Here is a 27403-nt window from a genome sequence, read left to right on the forward strand (position 1 = left end):
CCAATCTCAGAATTCTGTGAAGATGTTTGACTGCAATTTGGTGTGCTCTGACTATGTGAAGGTTACAATTCTTCACTAAATCTCACGGCTTCTTTCCATTTCTTCAAGAGCAGCCAGTCTCTATCTTACCATCTGAAATTTGAAGATTGCTTACATACATGGTTTTATCTTGTCTTGCTGCTATCTGAGCTCCCTGCTTCAATACTATATATATCTCAATGATGCACATTGCATTTGGAATCAAATTCACTGCACTTTGCATCAGCACTTAGTGCTGTGCAGACACAAGTCCTGTTCCGTCCTTTCTTCACCAAACTTCATTTTAGCTTATGTACACTCTGATTTGGTCAATTTTGGCCTGAGACTGCAGCCAACAGCCAGATATTTCAGCAGGGTTTTTCATTAAAAGGTAAGTTATTGTAAGCTTTATCCATGCTAAAACATCAGCCAATTTTATGGTTGCTTTTAAAAGCATCGCAGACAATCTGATCGTGCCTGTGTAATAACAAAATTTCATATCATTTTCTCAGTATTGAGAAACTGTGAGCAATGTTTGTATGAGCAGAAGTTTGGAATAATGACCATGTTGCAAATAGGAATAAGAAATAACTATTTATTTGTTTCTCTTATGTCGTGTTGGTTTAAAATGTTTGCATAATCATAATAAAGGTTATAACATGCCCTTTTCTGTTGTGTTGCATCTGTACTTTAAAGTGAATGATGTTGTAGTTATGGGAATTTAACTGCACTGAACCTAACCAGTTCCAGTGGCAAACATTTGATTGCCTTTTCCAGGGTTACAATTCTACACAATTTAGAAACCTTCCCCTGGTTCATTTAATACTCACAAATGATGTGTGAACTTTTTTTGGGGTTTTTAGCACGAAGAAAGGACTGATCCCAGCAACCATGCCACTGGCTGGAACACCTGCACCAATCAAAAAGAAAAGGACATCCAGAATAATTACCAAAACACTGAAGGATGGTAAGTCCTACATTTATAAAGTCCTGTTCGCAGCAACAAAGGTAGCTTTCTGTACAGATACTGGCTTCTTCCAGATACTCTGCAGTAGTTACTCGGATTACACTGTCATTTCATCTCGTGGATATATTTATTTGCTACTATTTTTTAACAAGGTCAAACGTGAAAAGGGGGTGCTTTCTGAAAATGTTAGGATTGTTAAGCGCTATTACCTTGGCTGCTTTGTTCCATTTAAGATGACAGTTTTGACACACTATTTATAAAATACCTTTACTATACTATTGGTTCTGTGAGCTGTCATTAATCAATCGACTTATTACAAAGGCTAAACAGTAAGGGTCTAACTGATTGAATTGATTTTGTGTCGTTCCTTTATCTCCAGTTATTTTATAAAACTTGTGTTGAGCCGGGTGTGCCTCCTCAGATGACAGGAGTGCACTTTAATCTGGAGAGCTGGTGACAGTGAATACTAACAGCTGAAGATGTGTGTGATTGATTTATTGACTGCAGTTAGCAGTGTCTCTAATATTTGCAACACTCACTTATAGCTCCAGCCATAAAAGTGATAGATACGATTGAGACTAAAGTCCAATAAAGACAGAGGGCCAAGCCTATGTTCCACCACCCACCCCCCACAACCTTTTAATTGCTTCATGTTTCTTCTGTTTACCATTCTCTGCAACAGTTGGAGCCGAGATTAACCTTGGGAAGAAAATCAGCATCCCGAGGGATGTTATGTTGGAGGAACTGTCATTGTTGAAGAATAAAGGATCCTTGATGTTTAAAGAGAGACAACGCAGGGTCGAAAGATTCATCTATGAGTCCAATCCTGATGTCTTTAACCCAGATTCAATGGTATGCATTTCACCTCAAAAACGTCATCCATCTTACATTCATCACCTGTTGTGCCACCTCCGTAATTCAGTTTCAGAACAGAACAAATTAATAATTCTCTTTTTCACCCTGAACTGAGTCATAATATCTGCACATTGAAGGTCCTATCACATCAACCATTTCATCAGACCATGATTTTCAGATAAAAATCATGGATATGTGGTAATATTAAGGTGTGGAGACATAGCAGCCCATCTCCTCACCTCTGTTTTTGATGCCCTGGTCCCCAGCAAAACCTTTATCATCTCTCAGAATGATCATTGCCCATGACAAGTGCCTTTTCTCCCTCTAGTTCAAGGAGGACAATGTATCTCATGCACAACTGACTTGCTCATTCGTCTCCAGATCCAGCTTAACCATATCAAGCACTATAGGGCCTCATCTTCCTCTGCCAGAACAGATCATTACTCCTGGATCAAATGGGAGAGGGGAAATAAGCACTGGTCTTTCTCTTTCTCCACCAGTCAGACTATCCTCAAACCCTGCTCCTTCCTCTTCCAACTTCACTTCCAACAGTGTGGACTTCATGATCACCAAGACAGATGGCATCCACTCAGTCACCTCTGCTGCTTTCTCCTTATTCACCAAGTGGAATCTTGCTTCAGGATTCTTACCCCACCCCCAGACCTGAGTCACGGTCTCTGTCCCTCTCTCACTTCCATCCTCCCAATATCCCATTTCATCTTATGCCATCCTGATCTCCTGACCCCATTCCAAATAAACTGCTGACCATCCAACTTCCCTTCCAGACTCCATGCTAAATGTTGTGGTAATGGTTCCACATCCCTTTCAAAACCTTGTACATCAAAATACATTTGCAATCCATGTCTTCCTGAAAACTACAAGCCTAACTCCAACCTCCTTTCCCTCTCTGAAGTCCTTGAATATATATGTGTGTCCTAAATCTGTGCCATTTTTTATGTATCTCCCAGTTTGAATCTCTCCAATCAGGTTTCTGTCCTAACCACAGCACTGTGAAGATCAAGGTAAATGGAATATGGATGCCATTCTCTATGACTTAAATTGTGGTATATTGTAGAAGCAGCAGTGCAGCAGGGGCCCTTTAATCCATTGAGTTTGCACTGATATGAGAGAAAAGCCTGACCTAATCCTATTTACCAGCAACTGGCACATTACCCTCCTTAACATCTCAACACCTTTGATATTTCCACTACCTCCTCCTCCTCCAAGACCTCTACACCATTATCTATCTCACTGCTTAGTAATCCTATGAATTATTTATTGTAGCCAAATCTCCAGTAACGGCTTCTTTTTCTGACCTTGCAAATGAAGTGAAGTCACTTAATGTTCATTCTTTCTGTTGCATAGTTCTTCATTAGCACGCTATAAGTTGGCAATGTTATCAGGAGACATGGGATCACTGACAAGCTACACTTCTCTGCCACCACACTTGATTATCCACAGCCACTGTGTTGTCAGAGTGTTTGTCCAAAATACAGGACTGGATGAGATCAAGTTTATTCAACTATGCCAGGGAAGACTAAAATCACTGGGGGCTCTCTGACCCCATGCAGCCAACCTCAAGTTACATTACGGCCAGAGAATATCCTTCGATGGGCCAATTGCGATTGGCGCTGGGGAGAACCCTTGTGGGATTCGGTTTGGCGTGGCCCCCTCATGCTGACATAATCTGGTTTATGCCCAGTGAGGGCATAAACACATTAGCAGATTTAAATTCTGATTTAAATATGAGGGTTGGTTTAAAGCTGGATTACCCGGCTTCTCGGGTTCACTTACCTCTGGCGCAACGAGTACTCAGCGCGAATCACTACTGGTCTCCACAAATGGACGGGGAGATGCCCCAATGCTGGCGAGGATGGATTGGTGGGGGGAGGGCTTTTGGGGGCAGGAGCACCCTGATGCCTATATGGCGTGTTGGGGGGGGAGATGGTGCTGTATGTTCCAGACATTTAGAAATGTGTGGGTAGTTGCACCTCCATGGTCAAGGGTTGGGGATGTTCCCCATGTCTGCAGGGGGTCAAAATGTCTGTGGTTGGGGATGGGGGGGGGGGGGCACTTACAACCTAACTTTGAGATCAGGGAACCCTTTAAAAATGGTGCTCTAGTATCTGTGGCGTCCATCTTGCTGACTTCTTTTAGTCTCAAGCATCCCTTTCCTGTTGTAAATCATTTCAACCTGTAAAAAATTGGTACGGGAAGATTGGGTGGGAATCTCCCCAAGCTCCGAAAAATGACTCTGTGTGGTCAAATTGTGATCTGAATTATACTAACCAACCTGGCACAATTCTTACTGTTTTTCCCATCGGAGATGACACTTAGTCTTTTTTTGGCAAATTCCGCCCATTTGGCTCATGCCACTAACCCTTGCCATTGATCCCATTCCCTTCCCTGGCCATTGCCTCTGGCTGAATCAAACATTCTGCAGCCTCAGCATCCTATTTAATCCCAAAACAGTTAAAGGAAAATCCAGGAAACTTCCTCCATGGTCAGGATTGTGGGAATGTGAGTGTACCCAACAAAAGGTCAGTTGAAGTTTTGAAAATGGAAATAGATGCATAAACCGGAAATTAAAGGTTATTAGGTTAGATTTACCAATTGTGGCTGTTGATGTGATGATATGCTTTATGATGCTGCTTATTTCCAGAGTAATGGTTTTGAATTGTGCATTTAAATCAAATATTAAAGTTAAATATTTTGGTAGCTAATTACAAAATTGGGCATTTTTTAAATCTGTTTTGTATTTTTATACAGCTTTGTAAAGCTTTTTTTTACAGTAGTTAGACATTGAAATGTTCTAACCTGAACTATGCTTTATAGCCCTCAAATTATTCCAAGTATCTTCATTTCATTCTTCCCTCATAGTCTTCCATCTAGCTTGGCCCCTTCTGTGGTTTGCCTCTCTATCCATCCTGTTGTGACACTGTCTAATTTAATCTTAGTCTTTCCTCTCAATCCTCCATCTATACAGGAATGGTGCTGCTTACACTTTCTCATTGGAATTAATTGCCCATGGGATTTTCTTAAATTTCTCTGGGTCAATTTTCTCAAATCTCTATCCATCATACCTGGCTATTCTCAGGCTTGAACTCTAGCTCTTTTCTGGCCTCCTAGATCAAAGTACCTTAACTATTCTAGATCCCCTTGTATTTTTCCATTAGTGTTTCCCAAGCCAAGAAAAGTCAAGTTTATTCACAGGAATGCTATTAATGTTGATGACTCTTTGACATGGTCAACGTGTGGCCCCACTCCCAGCCAAATGAATAATGATACTATCCAATCACATTGCTTTTTAAAAGTTTATTTAGGAGTCACAAGTAAGGCTTACATTAATGCTGCAAAGAAGTTACTGTGAAATTCCACTAGCCGCCATAGTCTGGCACCTGTGTGGATCAATGCACCTAACCAGCATGTTCTTCAGTGTGGGAGAAAACTAGAGCACCAGAGGAAATCCACACAGACACGGGGAGAACGTGCAAACTCCACACAGTGGCCCAAGCTGGGAATTGAACCCGGGTCTCTGGCGCTGTGAAGCAGCAGTGCTAACCACTATGCAACCGTGTCGCCCCCTTTTTATCATTATCCTTTTTGGATAATAATATATCTTTTGTTACATTGTTTAAAAATAGATGTATTTCAATTCATTTGGGGGTAAGAATCACAGGAATACTTTCTTCATTATTTAATATTAAATCTAAAAATGTACAGCCGTTTCATTAAACTGAACTTTTCCCAGTCAGGTTTACATTCAGAATGATCTCATTGCAGATAGAACATAGAACATAGAACACTACAGCACAAACAGGCCCTTCGGCCCACGAGTTGCGCCGATCACATCAACACCTATCTATAACCCCCAATCCCATAAAACCCCATATACTCATCCAGAAGTCTTTTAAAAGACCCCAGCGAGTTCGCCTCCACCACCACTGACGGCAGCCGATTCCACTCACTCACCACCCTCTGAGTGAAAAACTTACCCCTAACATCACTTCTGTACTTTCCTCCCCGCACCTTAAATCTGTGTCCTCTCGTAGCGACCATTTCAACCCGGGGAAATAGCCTCTGAGAATCCACCCTATCCATTCCTCTCAACATTTTATAAACCTCTATCAGGTCGCCTCTCAACCTTCGTCTCTCCAGGGAAAAGAAACCCAGCTCCCTCAACCTAACTTCATAAGGCATGCCTCCCAGTCCAGGCAACATCCTTGTAAATCTCCTCTGTACCCTTTCAATAGCTTCTACGTCTTTCCTATAGTGAGGCGACCAGAACTGCGCACAGTACTCCAAATGAGGCCTGACAAGGGTCTTATAAAGTTGCAGCATTACCTCCCGACTCCTAAACTCAATCCCTCGATTAATGAAGGCCAGTACACCATATGCCTTCTTGACCACCACTTCCACCTGCGAGGCCGATTTAAGAGTCCTGTGGACCCGGACCCCAAGATCCTTCTGCTCTTCAACACTACTAAGACTCCTGCCCTTGATAGTGTACTCGTTCATCCCGTTGGTTCTGCCAAAATGGACGACTACGCATTTATCCGCGTTGAAGTCCATCTGCCACTTCTCCGCCCAGTCCTGCATCCCATTTATGTCCTGCTGCAACTTTTGACATCCTTCCAGACCATCCACAACGCCACCGACCTTCGTGTCATCAGCGAACTTACTTACCCATCCCTCCACTTCCTCATCCAAGTCATTTATGAAAATGACAAACAGCAAGGGTCCTAGAACAGATCCCTGGGGCACTCCACTGGTGACTGACCTCCATTCAGAAAAAGACCCATCCACAACCACTCTCTGCCTTCTGCAGGCAATGATGTGGGTATGCCGGCGTTGGACTGGCGTAAACACAGTAAAAAGTCTGACAACACCAGGTTTTAGTCCAACCTATTTATTTGATAATATACTCACAAGCTTTCGGGGTTAGTCCCTTCGTCAGGTGAATGGAGAGTTCTGGCCTCAGACAGAGCATATAAAGCACAGACAGTTTAGAGATTACTGATTAGAATGCGAATCCTTACATTGTCTACCTGATACGTTGCAAGAAAGGATGTCCCGAAGCATGGTACATTGGGGAGACCATGCAGACGCTACGACAACGGATGAATGAACATCGCTCGACAGTCACCAGGCAAGACTGTTCCCTTCCTGTTGGCGAACACTTCAGTGGTCACGGGCATTCAGCCTCTGACCTTCGGGTAAGCATTCTCCAAGGCGGCCTTCACGACACACGACAGCGCAGAGTCGCTGAACAGAGACTGATAGCCAAGTTCCGCACACATGAGGACGGTCTCAACAGGGATCTTGGGTTCATGTTGCACTATCTGTAACCCCCGTGACTTGCCTGGGTTTGCAAAACCTCACTTACTGTACTGTCTGGAGACAATACACATCTCTTTAAACTGTGATCAGTGCTCCTTCCACTCACATTATCAGCCACTTCAGGTCTTGAACAGCAGGTTAGGTGTAAGGATTCGCATTCTAATCAGTAATCTCTAAACTGTCTGTGCTTTATATGCTCTGTCTGAGGCCAGAACTCTCCATTCACCTGACGAAGGGACTAACCCCGAAAGCTTGTGAGTATATTATCAAATAAATAGGTTGGACTAAAACCTGGTGTTGTCAGACTTTTTACTTTATTCTGCAGGCAAGCCAGTTCTGGATCCACAAGGCCAAAGGCCCTTGGATCCCATGCCCTCTCACCTTCTCAAGAAGTCTTGCATGGGGGACCTTATCAAACGCCTTGCTGAAGTCCATGTACACCACGTCCACGGCACTTCCTTCGTCAATGTGTTCAGTCACATTATCGAAGAACTCAACTTGTAAGGCACGACCTGCCCTTGACAAACGCCATGCTGACTATTCCTGATCATGTAATGAAGGTATCAAAATAAAATGAGCGTAAAGTCAATATTTATGTAAATACCCCATACATATAAAGGATTTTGCTCAGTAGGTGATTCATAATTTGCCAGAATAAGAAAACCTGCTTTAAAAGTTTAATAAACCACTTTGAAAGTTAGATGCTAATTATTTGGTGTCAGATGCAAATGTCACTAAGCCTCAACTATGCTGTCAGTCTGCTATGTCACCTTCAAATATCAAACATCAGATACAAGTTGTTCTTTGATTCGATTAATCTTTTTGGGTGGAGGGTTACCAAAACATCAAAAATGACAGAACCCACAAAAGAGAAATAGCAGAAATTAGAAGTGGCTCAGAAAGGATAATAATGCAAAACAGTGGATCTATTTTAAGATGTTTTCACTGTGGCCGGCGTGAGCGAGAGGGATGGGAACAGAGAGAGAGGGGCAATGTCCGAGAGCAGAGAGGGGGAACAGTGAGCACCAACCGACTGAGTTTTAAAAAGATTGTCCAATCAACCAACGGCAACATTGTGATTCTCGAAAAAGTCTCAAAGCAGACAGGGGCTGAAACTGATCCTCATCAGCAACACAAAACACACTCATAGTGAAGTGTCTTCCTGATCGCATACACTTTTATACTGAACCCAATTTTCCCCTTTAATTCAAAATGGGTGTCCTGAATTCTCAAATGTTTAAGACATTGGACAGAGTAATAAGCTGTTTTCACTGGTCTCACAAAGCGGATTCAGAAAACAACAGTAAAGCTGAGTCCAAACTGCTGCCATTTAAACTAAATCTATTCCCATCTGAAGAAAAATAGATTAAAAGCTGGGGAACAGTGATGGCTTTTTTTAAAAAAAGGTAGTGAACTCAAAACCAGGGAATGAGAGAGAGCAAAAATGTGAAAACAGCGGGGAGCTAATGCAGCTTAAACAGATTTTTTTAATTTTTAATTTTTTTTTACTCCATTCTTAAAGTTGCAAAGCCAATGTTCAGAGTGGACCAGGCAAATCCAAATCCATTCCTTGTTTGCTTGCTCCAAATACCAAATTCAAAATTCAACAGACTCCAAGGTCTCCACAAGACAGACAAACGAGATCCAAGCTGACAAGATAAGGCATTGCACAATATCTTGGGCTTGATCTGACAACGCTTGATCTTAGGCCAAGAAGCGATCACAATTCTCACACCCAAAGGTGTAATCCAACAGAACAATGTGTAACTTGGAGCGATTAATTTAAACTGAAACATTGCAAATGTCCTGCAAAGTCCTGATGTAGCGCAGAGTGGAAGGATAAAGCTCTGGTTAGGAGAGAGGTTAGGAAGGAACCATTTGGATTCTGTACATGGGTCTAATTGAATGAAACTTTTAACAACCTTTTCTTGTTTGTTTCTTAAAAGTTCTGTGTCTTTGAAATGGGACCAAGGGTACAGATGCTAAATGCGTTGATTTGAAATCCTGTGCTGTTTAGGGGCTGATGTTGGCATGCTTAAAATAAATTAGCCAATGTCCTGAGTGGAGAGAAGAATTGGAAACCAATTTCAAGCCCAGAAAAGAAACACAACCAAAAATTCTAATTCAGAGAGGCTGGGAGGGCGAAGAGGAGGTAAAAAAGAACCCGGAATGCCACAAATACATAAGAAAATTAACAGGAAGCTGAAACACATGAAAATCGAGAATATCAAATTTGTTTGCGACAGAAATAAAGCTGAGCCAGTTGGGTTGTGATTCCCCTATAATTAGAAGATCCAAGGATGACAGGCAAACTCCTCGCTGAGTGCTAGAGCTGGGTGAGTGTAATCCAGTTAAATCAAATCGCTTCATGGTCAATGAGCAGCTGTGCTGCTGCTACTTCCAACATAAGGCCAAATACACTTATGGCTCCCTGAGGAAGTATTATTAAAACTGCACTGCATATGGTTTAGCAATATATCAGAATTTGGTGCTGAATAAATTCTGTTTAATACTAAAATATAATACTTGGAATGAAACAAAACCTACTGACAAACACCCATATCCTTCAGTCCTCCGCACTTTTGCAGATACCCTGGTTCCTCTGTAAAGGGTGACAGGAGTGAGTGCTGATTCCACCCAATGTCCAGCCCAGGAAGCTGGCTGCGATGGGAAAACTTCAACAAGGGTTAAGAGGGAGTAAGTTGACTTAAAAAATAAATGATGCATAAAGATCTCAGAATTAAAATTTCACAGAGGGTACATTAACTTAGTAACATACTGGCTTGTTCTCTATACTTCACCTGTCCAACAGGGCATTCACTGTCACTATCTGTTCAGCTAACGCTGATGTCCCTTTGACAGCATGTGTGAAAGAACACTGTGTTCTCTGGGCCAGCATTCTCATCCAACCAAGGCTGCAAAAAGGACAGGTTAGCTGTCATGTGAAGGATAACAGTAACAGCAAAGGACTTTGAAACTTTACTGGCAGAGACACAGTAAGAACATAAGAACATAAGAAATAGGAGCAGGAGTAGGCCATCCAGCCCTTCGAGCCTGCCCCGCCATTCAATAAGATCATGGCTGATCTGTCGTGTCTCAGTTCCACATTCCCGCCCTCTCCCCATAACCCTTAATCCCCTCTCTTATCAAAAACCCATCAACCCGTGTCTTAAATATATTTAGCGAGGCAGCCTCCACCACTTCAACGGGCAGAGAATTCCAGAGATTCACCACCCTTTGAGTGAAGAAGTTCCTCCTCAACTCCGTTCTAAACCACCCCCCCTTTATCTTGAGGCTGTGCCCCCTAGTCCTATTATCCTTTCTGAGCGGGAAGAGTCTCTCCACCTCTATCCTATCCATCCCATTCATCATCTTATACGTCTCAATGAGATCTCCCCTCATTCTTCTAAACTCTAACGAGTACAAGCCTAGTTTATTCAGCCTCTCCTCATAGCTCAACCCCCTCAACTCCAGCATCAGCCTAGTAAACCTCCTCTGCACTCCCTCCAAGGCCAAAATATCCTTGCGTAAGTGCGGCGCCCAACACTGCACACAGTACTCCAGCTGCGGCCTCACCAATGCCCTATACAGCTGCAGCAAGACCTCCCTACTTTTATATTCAATCCCCCTCGCTATGAAGGCCAGCATCCCATTCGCCTTCCTGATCACCTGCTGCACCTGCAAGCTGGGTTTTTGCGACTCATGCACAAGGACCCCAAGGTCCCTCTGCACCGTTGCCTGCTGCAGTTTTTCGCCACTTAAGTGATAATCCTTCCTACCATTATTCCTGCCAAAGTGGACCACCTCACACTTGCCAACATTAAATTCCATTTGCCATTTCCTGGCCCATTCGCCCAGCCTATCTAGATCCTTCTGTAGACTCTCCACACCCTCCGCACAATTTGCCTTTCCTCCAATCTTGGTGTCATCAGCAAATTTCGACACCCTACACTCGGTTCCCTCCTCCAGATCATCTATATAAATGGTAAATAGCTGAGGCCCCAGCACCGACCCCTGGGGCACTCCACTAGTCACCATCCGCCAATCCGAATAGCACCCATTGACCCCCACTCTCTGCCTCCTATTTGACAACCAATCCTCTATTCACGCTAACACCCTACCCCCAACTCCCTGTCCCCTGACCTTCTGCAATAACCTCCTGTGAGGTACTTTGTCAAACGCCTTCTGAAAATCAAGAAAGACCACATCCACCGGCTCTCCTCTATCCACCGCCCTAGACACATCCTCATAGAACTCCAGTAAATTTGTCAGACACGACTTCCCTTTAACGAAACCGTGCTGCGTCTGCTCTATCAAGCAATTCCTCTCAAGATGCCTCGCTATTTCCTCCTTGATGACGGATTCTAACATTTTACCTACAACAGACGTTAAACTAACCGGCCTATAATTCCCTGCCTTTTGCCTGGCACCCTTCTTAAACAACGGCGTAACATTAGCCGCTTTCCAATCTTCCCGCACTTCCCTGGAATCCAGCGACGTTTGGAAAATAATGACCAAGGCATCCACTATCACCTCCGCCATTTCTTTCAGAACCCTCGGATGCATTCCATCCGGTCCTGGCGACTTGTCTACAATCAGTCCCTCCAGTCTGTCGAGCACCTCGTCTCTAGTAACATTAAGAGTCATTAAAATGCCAATAATAATAGTTTGCAAAAGACAACAAAAAACTTTTGGAAAAAGAAGTTCCAAAGAAAGGAACATACATTCTGTACTGTTTTGAAAGGTAAAAGGCTGTAGTTGGGCTCACAAGGCACACAACTGATTGTCTCTGATGTACGAAAGATGGAACAACATGTCACTATATGTAATGTACTTTTAGGTGAGTCGGTGTAATCCACTTCCCTCCTCCAAATTAATGTCCTGCTGAGTGAAACTGGTTCCCATTTGGTATTCAACCCTTAAAATTGGTTCATTCCAAATTACCATGTAGTTAGCCACCAGCATTATTGCCAATTTTCTTTTAATCAAGTGCTACTGTGCACAGTATGATCCTTTCAAATAAGAACAGTAAAAACTCATTAAACTCAAACCATTAAACCACGTCTCAAATGAATGCTCTTAGTTTAGAACATAAATATTGTCCACCCACAGCACAACAGAAACACAACTTGAAGGAAAACACCTGCTTTCCAAACTCTAGATAAAAAACATCTTCAACTGTTACCCATAATGTACGATTGTGACAAGGATTCTGAGATACAAGCGAATATAGACAAGCCAGCAGAATTGGCACATAAATGACATATAAGCAATGCAAAACAAAGCAGTGAAATATTACATTTTGGAAATAACAATGGAGAAAGGAACTAAGTCTTTAATATTAAAGTGGAATAGAGCAAAAGAGAGACCTTAAGATACAGATGGACAAATCAATACCATAAGAAGAAAAGGTCCTAACAAGGGGAACAGAATCGTCATACAGAAACATTGGGTGGGATTTTACAGCCTCATTCGTCCCAAAACCATAAAATCCCATCCAAGGTCAACGGACATTTCCACGTTCCACCCTCGCCCGCTCCGATTCCCATGGCAGGCAAGACGTGACCTAACCTGCAGTTGGAGTCTGGTTTTGAGCACCAGATTACAGGAAGAGTAGAAAAATAACAGATCAATGAAAATTTCAGCAGGATTGCAGCAATGAGACCAATGAGACTGAATACTGTGAGGTGTTAAGGCTTTTATCTCTGTGAGTGAAAATGTTTATAGGGTGAATAGTGAGAATTTTTCTACTGGTCAGGGAGTTGGTGGCAAAAAGATGAGAAATTTAGATAATCAGAAAAAGAACTAAGTAGGAGAATTAAAATAATTTATTGTGGGCAATAAGACGGCAGATGGAGCGCAACGTGAGGGAAGTGGGAGTTTATTCACTTTAATTGTAAGATTAAAAAAGCAGAATATTGTTTTTAAATGCGTGAAACTTGTAAATGTTGATGTTTGGACAGACTTGAGTATACTTATCCAAGAAACAATTACAATAAGTTAGCATGCAGGTAAAGCACTTGGCATGTTAGTCTTTATGGCAATGGAATTGGAGTACCAGAATAAAGTCATCTTGTTACAATTGAATAGGGCTTTGGTGAAACCATACCTGAATACTATGTGCAGTTTTGGTTTCCCAAATGTAAGGACATGCATTGGCGGCATTTCTGCAAAGATTCATTGGATTGGTGCCTGGGTTGAGAGGGTTTTCCTATGATGAGAGGCTGAGTAATCTAGGTAAATATTCTCTGAAGTTTATAAGAATGAAAGGTGATTTTATTGAAACATCCAAGATAGTGAAAGGGTAGAAACTGAGAGATTGTGATCTCTGGCTGGCGAAACTAAAACAAGGGGTCACTGTTTCGGGATAATCATAGAATCAGGATTATCAATAGAATCCCTACAGTGCAGAAGGAGGCCATTCGCCTCATCGAGCCTGCACCGACCACAAACCTGCCCAGGACCTATCCCCATAATTCCACATATTTGCCCTGCTAGTCCACCAGGCACTCAGGGCCAATCAACCTAACCTGCACACCTTTGGAGCATGGGAGGAAACCCATGCTGACAGAGGGGGAATGTGCAAATAGAATTTTGGTGTCTCAGGGAATCAAGGGGTATGTAAAGTGGATGGGAGGGCAGAGTTTAAACCTATTATTAGCCATTTTCAAAGGTGGAGCAGGTCTCATAGGCCATTTGGTCGCCTCCCGCTCCTATTTCATATGTTCTTGTGTAATGGGTATGGAATGGGAGAGCAGGATTAGACTAGGTGGAATATTAAAGGGTACATAGAGTAAGTGGAAAAGTGGGATTAGACTGGGTGCCTTGTGAGAGAATGTATTTTGATCTGATAGACCATATGGCCTCTTATTTAACACTTCATGCATCAGATAAATTTAAGAGTTGAGAGGGAGAAGACACCAGATACAAAAAAGGAGAGCGATGGAGCAATGACATTGGATTTGTTAGGATAAATGATACTTGTTCCCGTCTACACAGTGCCGCTCATAATTTTATACATCTCAATCATGTTCCCTCTCAGTTTCCTTTGCTCCAATGAGTCTATCTGCGCCCTGACAAAGGATTATCCTGACTTGAAATGTTAGCACTGTTCTGTCTCCACAGACGCTTTCAGACCTGCTGAAATTTTTCATCATTTTCTATTTTTGAACATGAAAGATGAGATGCACAATATAAAAGAGCAAATCCAGACTCTTTAAACAGAAAAGGAAAGTTCTAAAAAACAGATTGAGGATCTAATGAGTGAATTGGAAAACTTTAAGAAGCAGTTAGTGACTGTGGAAGAAAGATTCTGAAAAATGAACTCCCAGGTGAAGTTGTGAAACTTGGATAGGCAAAGGGGTTGTCGATAAATAGAAATTAACTCCAAGGAGCTCAAAAAATAAATCAGATGGAATCCAGAAAATCTGCCCAAAGTAACTGAGACTACCACTCCTCCCAATGTTAAACCAAAATCTGGAAGAATTGTCAAGACTCTAGACGGTCTGAATTTATAAAGTCAGAGACTTGAGTGGGTTTGGGGGAGAAGGGGTAACACAAAAAGATTATATTGCAAGTATGATTGCATAAATACATAGGGGAAGGTGTAGTATAAAGGACTGGCAAACAGGACGCCCACAGTATGATACAGGGAGTCACATGATAGTGGGCAGAGTACAGTAGAGTCTGGCAGAAGACAGCATGGAGATAGTACTGAGTTAAGGCTATACCATGGAGATATATATAGCTATGAGTCGTGAATAAACACCTTGTGTGGGATTTTACGGCCTTGCTCGAGTGAGACTGGAAATTCCCGCCCGAGGTCAATGGACATTTCTGTTGTTGGCCCCTTGCCCACTTCCATGGTGGGTGAGGCAGTAGAATTCTGGTGTTAATGTTCAACCACACAAACCTCCAGGCCTCTTTGTGAGACACAGAACAACCCTTACAACATACATTTACTCTAGTTAATTGGTCTTGTAAGACTAACACTTCTACCATTCAATTTCTCCTGCCTGTCACCCTATCACAGACCTTCCTTTTGTCCTTGTCCCACCCATCACTTGCTCAAAACCTATTACATCTCTAAATTTTCCCAGTTCCGATAAAAAAGTCAGTGAACTCTGTTTCTCTCTCCACAGATGCTGCCTGACTTGCTGTGTGTTTGCAGTATGTTCTAATTTTATCTCATATTTCCAGCGTCCAGAGTATTCTATTTTTTGCATGATTTTAAAATTTTGTTTGGGGACTTTGTTGGAAGATATATTTAATCTTACTGTCCTGGTAATTAAGTATTATCATGCAATGTAAGCTATTGGCTATTCTTTTTCCAGTTTTGAGTAGCAGCTCTCCATCTCTTTAATTCCAATCCCTGCCCTTTCTCCATGCTGCAGTGACCTTAGTTATTCTACCCTTTATATTCCACAATAAGTTTACTTCCAGAGTAAATATCATCTTTTAAACATCGTAACTGATTTTGCTTCTCTTGACTTTCATGGATGTTGACACCTTTTAACATATCTACATGTCAAATTATTACTAAATTCTCCACTAGCTTAGATTGAAGATCTCATGAGAATATGATGATCTTACAGAAGCTTTAAACCAAGGGTTTGAAACACACCGATGTAACACTTCAAATTCAATCAACCAAACAGAATCATAATGAACATCTCCTTATCTCTGACCTGATTGAACACATAACTTCAATTTATTTTATGTTTTCTTCCCCTAATCTTTATTTCCCAGGACAACTTCCAGAGATTCCTACCTGGCTCTGGTGTTATACTAAAGACTGGGGCAGATGGCATCCAAATGATTGGACAAACGGGATCTGGAGGCAGAAGTGGGTACAGTCGCTTTGGAGCACATTCGAGGGGCACAGCTCCAGCACCACACCCCAAATCTCAACACCTTGCTGCTGCCTCTGGGCTCACTGGGAAACATGGGAGTGGTCAGGTAGCTGAAGGAGCTGGAGGCCTTGGTGGTAGCGGAGATCAGGGTAAGTATGTAAACAAGGTTAACCCTTTGAATACATCGCAGGCTTCGCAAAACTTCCTTGTTTTGTCATGTTGATAATATTGATCAGTCTGATGTAAGAAAGCAGTGCAATCTCTGGATGGAGTGTTGTTTACATAAACAAACTCAGCTTTTCTAAGAAAAATTTAAATGCAGATAATGAATCCTGTCTTCTGCTTTGACATAGATTCAAGCAACGCACAGGATTAGAGGATTGACGATCAAAGTAGGCTCATCTTTGGGCCTTTCTGAAAGTACAGTTGGCACCATCTCAGACTCTTTGATGCAGCCACCTTATCAGGGTATAAGCAATTTCACTTTGCCCCAAGGCTAAAAGTTTAATCTAGGTGGTCGAGGAGGGAAAATTTCGAGTAAAGACCATGGTAGTTATGTGCAGCTTTACTTAAACAATGAAAGGTGCTCAAATTTGGGAACACCCATCACAAGTCTCAAACAGGGCAAACCAATTTAGGAGTGAATGTTGAAATAGAGTCTGCTATAATGTCAGGCAACTACCAGTGCTGCCTAAAACATAAAGGCTCCAACCAAATTTCGTAGCTACCTGAACTCTTGTACAGATAAGGCACAGAATTGGCTATCAATTTGCTTTATTTAGATCCACAAAATAGATGCAAAAATGTTAAATTTAGACCCTTTTATAAGTTTGGATCATAATGAGGGGGTCTTAAGAAATCTTCCATTTATGTGGCATCTTTCAGGATTACAGGATCTCGGAGCACTTTCCAGACAATTTAGAACAAAGAACAGTACAATTCAGGAACAGGCCCTTTGGCCCACCAAGTCTGTGCCTCTAATCTAATATTTTCTTGCCTCTTTGTGGTCCATATCCCTCTACTCCCTGCATGTTTATGTATCTATCCAGATGCCTCTTGAACATTGTTATAGAATCTCCTTCCACCACCTCCTCTGGCAGCACGTTCCAGGCATTCACCACCCTCTCTGTGAAAAACCTGCTCCTTACATCTCTTTTAAACTTTCCCCCTCTCACTTTCAACCTATACTCCTGAATAATTGACCCTTCAACCCTGTGAAAAAGACTCTCACTATCCACTCTATCCAAGCCTGTCATAATCTTGCAAACCTCTATCAGGTCCCCCTTCATCCTCCAACACTCCAGTGAAAACAATCCAAGTTTGTTCAACCTTATTTCATAATCCATGACCCTCCAAACCAGACAACATCCTGGCAAATCTCTTCTGCACCCTTCAGTGGTGTGGCCACCAGAATTGTACCAGAAATGCAGCCTAACCAAAGTCTTATACAGCTGCAACATGATTTTCCAATTCCTATACTCTGATTGACCGATGAAGGCCAGCATGCCATATGCCTTCTTGACCACTTGAGTTGCCACCTTCAGGGAACTGTGTATCTGCTCTGTATGCTAATATTTCTAAGCGCTCTACCATTTACTTTATACTTTCCTTCTGCAGTAGACCTTCCAAATTGCATCACCTCACATTTGTAAACTCTGGCCTATCCACTAATTACCCTATTTTTGTATTGTCTGCAAATTTACTAATCAGACTACCTACATTTTCCTCCAAATCATTTATATACTTAACAAACAACACAGGCCCCTGCACTGATTCTTGTGGAACACTGCTGTCACAGATCTCCAGTTTGAAAAGTACACTTGCACTCTACTCTCTGCTTTCTATGCCCAAGCCAGTTTTGTATCCATTTTACCAGCTCACCTTGGATCCCATATGACTTCACCTTCTGTATCAGCCTGCCATGAGGAACCTTATCGAAGGCTTTACTGAAGTCCATGTAAACAACATCCACTGCCCTGCTGTAGTCAATTTTTCTTGTCATTCCTCAAATAACTCAATCAAGTTTGTAAGACACAAGCCTGCTTTCACAAAACCATGCTGCCTATTGCTAAAAGCCTATTCTCTTCCAGATGTAAGTATATCCTGTCCCTAAGAATCTTCTCCAATAATTTCCCCACCACTGATGTGAGGCTCACAGGCCTGTGATTTCCCAGATTGTCTCTTCGTCCCTTCTTAAAAGAGAGGAAAACTGTTAGCTAGTCTCCAAACCTCTGGTTTCTCGCCCGTGAATAAAAAGTATACTAAGATTTTTGCCAAGGTCACAACAATTTTTTCTCTTGCCTCTCTCAGTATTCTGGGATAGATCTCATCTGGGCCTGGAGTCTTGTCCACCTTAATGTTTTCCAAAACTTCCAATACCTCCTCCCTTTTTATCTCAAAATGTCCTATAATGTCAACATCCTCCTTTCTATATTCACTATCCACCACATCCTTCTCCTGTGTGAATACTGATGCAAAGTACTCATTAAGGACCTCACCCACCTCAACTGTCTCCACACTCAAATTCCCTCCACTGTTCTTGAGTGGATCTACCCTTCCCTTAGCTACCCTCTCCCTCCTTATATATGCATAAAAAGCCTTGGGATTCTCCTGAATCCTGCCTGCCAAGGACATTTCATGGCCCCTTTCTGCCCTCCTAAGACCCTGTTTAAACTCTTTCCTACTATCTTTGTATTCTTCAAGAGCCTTATCTGTTTTCAACTTCCTGAAACTTATGTATGCTTCCATTTTCCTTTCCACTAAGCTCACGATCTCTCTTGTCATCCAGGGTTCCCGAATCTTGCCGTCTTTATCCTTCATTTTTTTTACAGGGACATACCTGTCCTGAATTGTTAACAACTGACTTTTAAAAGATTCCCACATATTGGATGTGGATTTACCCTCAAACAGCGACCCCTAATCGACAGTCTCTAGCTCCTGCCTAATACTTGTTGTAGTCAGCCTTCCCCCAGTTTAGTGCTTTTGCTCTGGGACTACTTCTATCCTTTTCTACAAATAGAATTATGATCGCTGTTCCCAAAATTGTCCCCCACTGAGACATCAATCACCTGTTTGGGTTAGTTTCCCAGAACCAGGTCTAAGGTAGCCCCTTCCCAAGGTGGACTATCTACATATTGCCTCAAGAAGCACTCTTGGACACACTGAACAAACTGCCATGTCCAGGCCACCAGCACCAAAGGAACCCCAGTCTATGCTGGGGAAGTTAAAATCGCCCATCACAACAACCCTGTTGTTTTTACATCTTCCCATAATCTGCTGACATTTCAGTTCATCCACTTCATGCTGGCTGTTGGGAGGTCTGTAGTACAACCCCAACAGTGTGATTGCACCGCTCCTGTTCCTGAGTTCTACCCATATGGTCTCACTGCATGATCCCATCAAGGTGTCTTCCATCTCTGTAGCTGTGACATTCTCCCTAGAAGGTAACACCCCCAACCCTTTTGTCACCTTCTCTATCTCACCTGGAGCATCTAAATCCTGGAATGCTAAACTACCAATCCTGCCCTTCTTTCATCCAAGTCTCCGTAATTGCCACAACATCATGGTTCCATGTAATAATCCAAGCTTTAAGTTCATCTGCCTTACCTGTCATACTCCTTGCATTAAGTACTTTATTCTGAAGTAATGAAGTAGTTAGATAAAAAAGTTCACATTTTTTCAGGACTGCATCATATTTTTGACAGGATTTTCTATAGTTTCTACAGTTTGTTACTTGTAAACAGCGAAGAAATTCTAAGGTTTCAACGAACTGACATCAAACAGCAAGCAGACTAAAAAATCATTATACTGGGACATGACCAACCAGAGTTGACTTAAGAAGGTGGGACTGGGCCTTCTCTTTGAAGTTCCCACAGAATCTTGAGCCAGACACGTGAGAATGTTTCTCATTCAGCAATTACCTCCAGCAGCCCAGAGATAGGGAGAGGAAGTCACCAAGGCTCCTTAACCAACACCTTCCAACTCCACAACTGCTATTATTTAGAAGGACAACAGCAGCAGACATCACCACCTGGATGCTCTCTTCCAAGCTACTCACCATCCTGACTTGGAAAATATCACCATTCCTTCACTGTTACTAGGTCAAAATCCTGGAACTTTGCTAATAGCACTGTGGCATGGTGGCACAGTGGTTAGCACAGCTGCTCACAGCACCAGGGACCCAGGTTCGATTCTCAGCTTGGGTCACTGTCTGTGTGGAGTTTGCACGTTTTCCTCATGTCTACGTGGGTTTCCTCCGGGTGCTCCCACAGTCTGAAAGGTGTGCTGGTTAGGTGCATTGGCCATGCTAATTTCTCCCTCAGTGTACCCCTACAGGTGCTGGAGTGGTGACTTGGGGATTTTCACAATAACTTCATTGCAGTTTTAATGTAAGCTTACTTGTGACACTAATAAATAAACTTTGAAAAACTTATAAACTTTAAAACTTTGTGGGTGTACCTCCACCACATGGACTACAACAGTTAAAGAAAGCAGTTCACCATCACCTTTTCAAGGGGCAATTAGAAATGGGCAATAAATGCTGGCCTAGCCAGTGAAGCCCACATCCCGTGAAAAAAATTTAAACAGCTGACACAGGCTTTTCATGTGTAACCATTGCAATTACACCTCTGGACATAGGTACATTTTCAGGAGAGGAACAAAATATTTAATTACAGCACTTCTAAAATGCCCCACAGCTTAAGAGCAATGCAGTAAAACTAAGTGTACAGTTTCAATTTAAAATAGCTGCCTTTCCATCGCTGACCAATATACGAGAACAGTACAAGTTGAATGAAGTACAACAATAGGTGGTAGGAGAGATGAAGTTACGTTTGAGGTGGGAAACTCTAATAAAGAGTGACACTAATACGGAAAATGAAATTTTCCTGAGGCACTGGTCTATAGATCTCAGAAAAGCTGCAGCACAGAGAGAGGAAACGTGGCCCATCATGTCTACACAACCGGAAAACAATCCACTCAGCCTGATTCCACTTTGCAGCATTCAGTCCACTGGCCTGCAGGTTATAGCACATCCGGTGCAAAACCAACCACCTTTTAAATGAGATGAGGGTTTCTGTCTCGACCACCCTTTCAGGCTGAGAACTCCTGACCTCTGAGTGAAAACATTCTTCCTCATTTCCCCTCTAATCTTTCTAACCAATCACTTTAAATCTATACCCTCCGGTCACACACCTCTCTGCCAAAAAGATCCTTCTCATCCACTTTATCCAAGTTCCTCACAATGTTGTACATCTCAATCCCCTCAGCTTCCTGTGTTCCAAGTAGAACAACCCCAGCCAACCCAATGTTTCCTCAATGTTGCAGTTTTCCAGTCCTGGCAACATCCTTCTGAATGTGCAGAGGGTTAACTGTGACTATACAGTGTATCTGTACAATTAATACTGTTATCACTGTTCTGTTATCAGAACTAAACGAGTTATAATGAAAAACTGTTTTCACTGTAACAGCCGTGACGGTTTAGTCACTGACCTTTGCTATTTCCTTGTTAGCAGGGGGAGTTGATGGCGGAGTTGATAGTGGAAAGGGAGCTGGAGGAGCTGCGAAAAAGCACACTACAGTGTTGAAAACCTATGTGTCACCCTGGGAGCAGGCCATGGGTAACGATCCTGAACTGAAGGCGACTATGAGTACGCATATGGAATTGCCATCTGCCCCAAGCAAGCTACGTTCTTATAAATCTTTCAACAGGTGAGATTTTTGGCCCCAAGAGAACAGAATGAGTTAGAATTCCACTAAAGGCTTCATTTCCCCCTCCCCTCTCCTCCCACCCCAAACTGATTATCTGCTGATTGGATCACCCAGTGGTATGAAATGGAAACCAGATATGTTAGGTGAGTGAACCTCTCCTAAGGGAAAAGGTGAAAATTAATCCCACTCAATTTAATCGGTGGTTGCAGAGCCGGTACTAGCCAGATCCACACACACTGGGGTTTCCACAATTTCTCTGCCAATTATGGAAGCTTGCGAAAATGTCAAAGAACAAAGTACAGTACAGCACAGGAACAGGCTCTTGGGCCCTCCAAGCCTTCACCGATCACGTTGTCCTATCTAGACCAACTGCCTATATCCCTTTATTCCCTGTCTGTTCATGTGTCTATCCAGATAAGTCTAATGTCCTGTCAAGTTTAGACAAAATCTTCCTTTTAAACTTTTAATCATGTTCAAATCTTCCATCCGATTGCTGGGAGCATTGGTTAAAGGGGCATTACTGTCACTCAGTGAAGTTCCTATTGCTGGATATGGAATTTACCTTTCCATCCGAGGGAAACAATCAGAGTAACGTGCAATTTACTGGAGTGCATCCAACAAATGGAAAGTCCCCGCACAGATCAGCCCATTTACTGCACCTGCCTCTGCATTGTTCAAAGGGCCTCGAAAAATAAAATAAATAAAGAAGAATTTGAAATGAATAAAACTTGCCATTGTTAGTGGAAACACTGAAACATTTCTCTGTGTTGACACTGGGCTGTCTCCTACAGGCTCCAGAATGGAGGTACTGGAGAAAATTAAGGAATTTCTACAAGGTTAATTTGTTATCTGGGGTACAGCACGAGCATAGGAAGAGATTAAAAAAAAGATACAGTCTCACTCAGCCCAATTGAAATGAGCCATAGAGCAATACACAACGGATGGTTTCACATTCAGAGAGAGGACAGTGAGCGAACTGAAATGTCACCAGCATTGATAACAGAAATCCCACCAAAACCTGGATGTTTTTCTTAGAGTAATGAAATGGCAGAGAGGGTTGAAGTGTGGTAGATGCTTTGTACAAATTGACTTTCCAAAGGCATTTAATAATACCTTACAACAGGGTTCTTTGAAAAGCAGAAGTGTCAACAGGACAGTGGTGACTTGTACATGAAACTGGCTAGGACAAAGGATACTAAATAATGGTTGTTGTCGTGTTGGAGAGTAGAGTGCAGGGATCCTTTGGGATTTGTGTTGGGACAATTGCTTTCATAAACTGGATTTGGACACTTGGGATAGAATTCCAATATTTACAGAGGATACAAAACTTGCCAATGTAGTGATTAGTGAGCAGGGTAGAGAAGGAGATGAGGAGATAGACTGGTGAAATGGGCGAATACATGATCAATGTGATTTATTGTAGATAAATGTGAAGTGATGCACAGAGAAGCAACAACATTGAAATGGTTTTGAGGGAAAAGGGGGGTGAAAGAAGAGGGAGCTGGGATAAATATTCACTGGTATTTGAAGGTGGCAGGGCAAGCTGATAAGGAAATGAAGAAAGCATCTGGGATACTTGACTTTGTAAATAGGGGCATTCAATACACAAACACGAAGTCATGCTCAATGTTACAAATCTCAGACCAGACCTCAGATGGATGGAGTATTGTGTGTAATTCCAGGCAGCACATTTTGAGGAAAAATGTCAAGGCCCTGGGCAGGAGGTTTATCGGAGGATATCAGGCATGAGTAACTCCAGTTAAGTGGAGAGATTAGAGAAGCTGAGAGTGTTTTCCTCAGAGTTCAGGGCAAGAAGAGGAATTGAATATTGTGAGGGGGTTTGATAGACTAAGTAAAGTGACCATTTTCCCATACAAATAAAATTCCTCCAAAATTGACAAAAACATATAAATTGAGAGGAATAGTCCACGAGGCTGAAACATTCCCGACAGAAGTCTTTTGAATAATTGCCTATTTCCTATCTCTGTCAAATATCAGATCAAGACCAGGGAGCAAGAAGGAAGGCCTGACAGCCAATGTAAAATTCAAACAGATACGCTGCTCCAGATCACAGAGAGAAAGCTCATATAGTGATGAACACTGAATAAAGGAAGAGTAGATCTTCATGATGTGAGATGCACAATCATTTAGCATTCTGCATGGCATCTTGTGCTCAGCTTCCTCCAGTGGGAAATGTTGGTGAACCTAGAACCATAGAATCACTATATTCAAACGGAGGCCATTTGGCAAATCGAGTCAGCACTGACTACAAGCCATCCAGAACCTATTCCCGTTACTCCACATATTTACCCTAGCTAGGCATCCTGACTCTAAGGGGCAATTTAGCATGGCCAATCCATCTAACCTGCACATCTTTGAATTGTGGGAGGAAATCGGAGCACCTGGAGGAAACCCCGCAGACCCAAGGGGAATGTGTAAATTCCACAGACTTCACACTGTGTCTCCAGTGTGAATCTCTCCATTTAACTGGAGTTACTCATGCCTGATATCTCCTGAGAAACCTCCTGCCTGGGGTCTTGACATCTTTTCTCAAAGTGAGGCCAGAATTGAACCTCAGTCCCTGATGTTGTAAGGCAACAGTGCTAACCACTATGCCACTGTGCTGCCTTAATTGGTCCATCAAGTTTACACCAACTCTCTGAAAGGACTAAGTGCATCTTACTTGTGAGCCATAAGACCAGAAGACTGTTGGAGGCCATGGACTATTTCTCTTATTTATGCATAAATATCCAAAGCAGTCCCTTTACAGAGAATTAATTACAGGGATATTTCTCAGGTGACTGCATCCTTATTTGTTCAATCGAGGGCCAATAAACAACCAAGTTGGGGTGTCCTTGGTAGAATCAAGGAGAGTCCATGCTAATGTTTACTGGCAATCGGAAAATGCTGAAGTTGCAAGTTTTGTTGTTTATCAGTTCTCAAACAGCTGTCTGAGGTCGCCAGTCTACACAAGCTGTTCTTTTTATAGACAGACTGACCAGCGACCTACCTGGTCATTTAACTAGAAGATATTCTGTGATTCAAGGCTGAGTGGCCAGTGTGGTCATTATATTTCCCAGTTTAAAAAATAACAGGATCAGAAAGGGCCTGTTTTACATGTAGCTGCATCAAAAGACAGCGAGTGTTTGAACCGTACACTTCCCAAAATCTCTGGTAAGTGTAAGTGAGCTGATTAACTTTCTTAAATTAGACTGTTGCTCTGTGACTTGATACAGCCATGACATTGAATAGTGCAGCTCAGTTCTGAAATCTCTGCCTACATTCTTCCAGCCAAACGTGTCTTACTTAAAGGACTGCAGTCCACTTGAAGAAGAAAGCACTTTCAAATAAATCTGAGCTGAATTTCAGATTAAACAAATACTCCACAATTGACAGCATCTTGGGAAATTGTGGGCATGTAAATATTTAATTTCCATTACCATTATTAAAATATAGCTGTTTTCAATAACAGCTGTGCTCCATATCACACAATTAAACAGGCTGTTCTGCCCAACTGGTTCATACAAGCTCTCCTCCCAACACTCTTCACCTGACCCTATCAGCATCTGTAATCATTCATTCTCTCCTCACTGATTGTCCTTGAATAAACTCTGGCCCGAGTCGCCTGTTTGTTATACACTTCACAGGGAGACTGCAGGCGTAATTCCATAGTGGGTGAAAGAAAGGCTGGATCTACCTTTTTGAAGCATTGTCCAGATTATAACCTAAAACTGAACTTGTGTTCAAAAATTCTTTTCAGAACTGCCATGCCATATGGAGGATTTGAAAAGGCAGCCAAACTGATGACTTTTCAGCTCCCAGAATTTGATACAGCTCCTCCTGAACCTGAGCCTGTGGTCGTGTTCCACCAAGATATCAGCTGCCGGCCAAACTTTAACAGGACCCCTCTGGGCTGGACTCCAATGAGTACAGATTCTTTGGTTAACCTTGGAATAGATCTCGAGTTCAATGCTGAAACTGATGACCTGTAGGAGGCTTGGACGAGCAGCTTATTTGTGTCGAGCACTCGTTTGGCCTTAGCTCAGGAGCACTTTGAAAACATTGTATTAGAAGTGACATTTGGCTAGAATCATCAGTGTATCAATGTGTAGTCTTTAAAAGCTGATGGCTTCTCAAAACCTCTTCCCTCATCCATTACTGACACATTTTGTGACTTTACTCAAATACTCTTCTAGAACAAGTCTCAGGTTCCTATGACAGTTGCAGTTTACAGGGTTTAAATAAGAGTAACCGAAGCAAAATGTGATAGAGATACATTTTTGGCTTGGATGTCTCTAAGACAGTAATGTTATCAGGCAACTATTTTCTAAACAAAATAAAAAGTTAACAAAAATATTGACTGCATGTAATTCTTTGTATTGCTGTGAAACTTGTAGAGCAATGTTCACAAATCTATACTTGATGTACCAAACCCAGTCACTCGGAAGTGGTTCTCTCAGTTTAACACCAGCAACAGCAATTTTTATTTATACAGTAGTAAAACATGCCAGCCTGCTTAACAGCAACAATCAAACAAAACTTGACATTGTGACACGAGTAACCAAGCATTTGGTCAAAGTTTGATTTTAAGGAGCATCTTAAAAGAGGAAAACAAGGTGGAGAGGTAGGAGAGGGAGGAAATTATGGAGAGAATTAGAGATTATGGCCTTGGTGCATGAAGGCATAGCTGCCAGTAGTAGACGGATTTAAAATTAGGGTTATACTGGAGGCCAGACTTAGAGGATGACAGATTATTTTGGAGGGTTGTAAAGTTGGAAGAAGTTAAAGTTAGGGAGGATAACACCTAGGAGTGATTGGAAAATAAGGGTGAGGAATTGCTTCACCACAATCCAATACAAATCAATGAACATGGGTGATGGATCTTGGAAAACCTCAAGGTTTCACAATATAGAAAATGGGAGTCTGGCCAGGAGTCCATTGGAATAGTCAAGTCTCAGGGTAACAAAGACTGGATGAAGATTTCAGCAGCAGAGGAGTTGAAACAAGGATGGAGTTGGGTGATGTTTGGGAGGTAGAAACAGGCAGTCTTAAAGAGTATTGTGCAGCTGTGATATATAGTGAAACATTAAATCTAATGCAAAAATTAATACCGAGATCACAGGTCCAACAGGATAGCTCTTACTTATCTTATGCATCAGAAATGTCAGAAATGCAATTAGCCATATGGCTGTTCAGTGGTAGCACTCTAGTCTCTTGTCCCAGGGTCAGATGTTACAGGATAAGCCCTGCTCCTGAATTTGAGAGCATAACCTCACCTGAGACTTCAGTGTAGCTCAGAGGGACTACTCAATTGTCTGAGGAGCCACCTTTCAGCTGAGATGTTAAAATGAGTTCCAGCTTGCCTGTCCAGGTAAATAACCCCATTTTTTTTTTAGAAACAAGACACAGGAACTCCTCAGTTATTCATTCATCTCTCAGCCAACACCCAAGGTGCAATTGCTCTCGAGCGAGAGGACAAAGTGGGTGATCATAATTGTTCTCACTGTTTACACCCCACCCCATAGGGGAGAGAAACATGGATGAGGAAAATCCAAGTATCACAGGCAAAGTGATGTGCCCACAGCCTGCCACATTCCATATGCTTTCATCAAATATATTTGACAACCACTGTAAAAAAAAGCCGCTCTGAAGAATAAATGTA

The 27403-nt window shown here is 42.2% G+C and overlaps 1 protein-coding gene across 2 annotated transcripts; it reads left to right on the forward strand.

The window, feature by feature from the left end:
* The first annotated feature begins 243 nt into the window (after positions 1-243).
* On the forward strand, positions 244-26097 carry myoz1a (myozenin 1a). Of its 2 annotated transcripts, none has more exons than XM_080215681.1 (6): positions 244-409; positions 882-985; positions 1668-1837; positions 15929-16181; positions 21543-21741; positions 25502-26097. In XM_080215681.1, the coding sequence occupies exons 2-6, from the start codon at positions 910-912 to the stop codon at positions 25731-25733; spliced, it is 930 nt and encodes a 309-aa protein (XP_080071807.1). In that variant the 5' UTR covers positions 244-409; positions 882-909; the 3' UTR covers positions 25734-26097. The 2 variants fall into 2 exon arrangements, with proteins under 2 accessions (XP_080071807.1, XP_080071808.1); XM_080215682.1 differs by having other exon boundaries at positions 21546-21741.
* Positions 26098-27403: the final 1306 nt, after the last annotated feature.

Source organism: Carcharhinus amblyrhynchos, chromosome 31 (assembly GCF_965287045.1).
Source record: "Carcharhinus amblyrhynchos chromosome 31, sCarAmb.v2.hapA, whole genome shotgun sequence".
In the NCBI taxonomy this organism is placed as follows: domain Eukaryota; kingdom Metazoa; phylum Chordata; class Chondrichthyes; order Carcharhiniformes; family Carcharhinidae; genus Carcharhinus; species Carcharhinus amblyrhynchos.

Excerpts from the sequence above, each read along its gene's own strand:
- myoz1a (XM_080215681.1), top strand. The coding sequence starts at position 910 with ATGCCACTGGCTGGAACACCTGCACCAATCAAAAAGAAAAGGACATCC. Across the intron at positions 1,838-15,928 it reads TCTTTAACCCAGATTCAATG|GACAACTTCCAGAGATTCCT; the intron begins GTATGCATTTCA and ends TTTATTTCCCAG. Across the intron at positions 21,742-25,501 it reads TCTTATAAATCTTTCAACAG|AACTGCCATGCCATATGGAG; the intron begins GTGAGATTTTTG and ends AATTCTTTTCAG.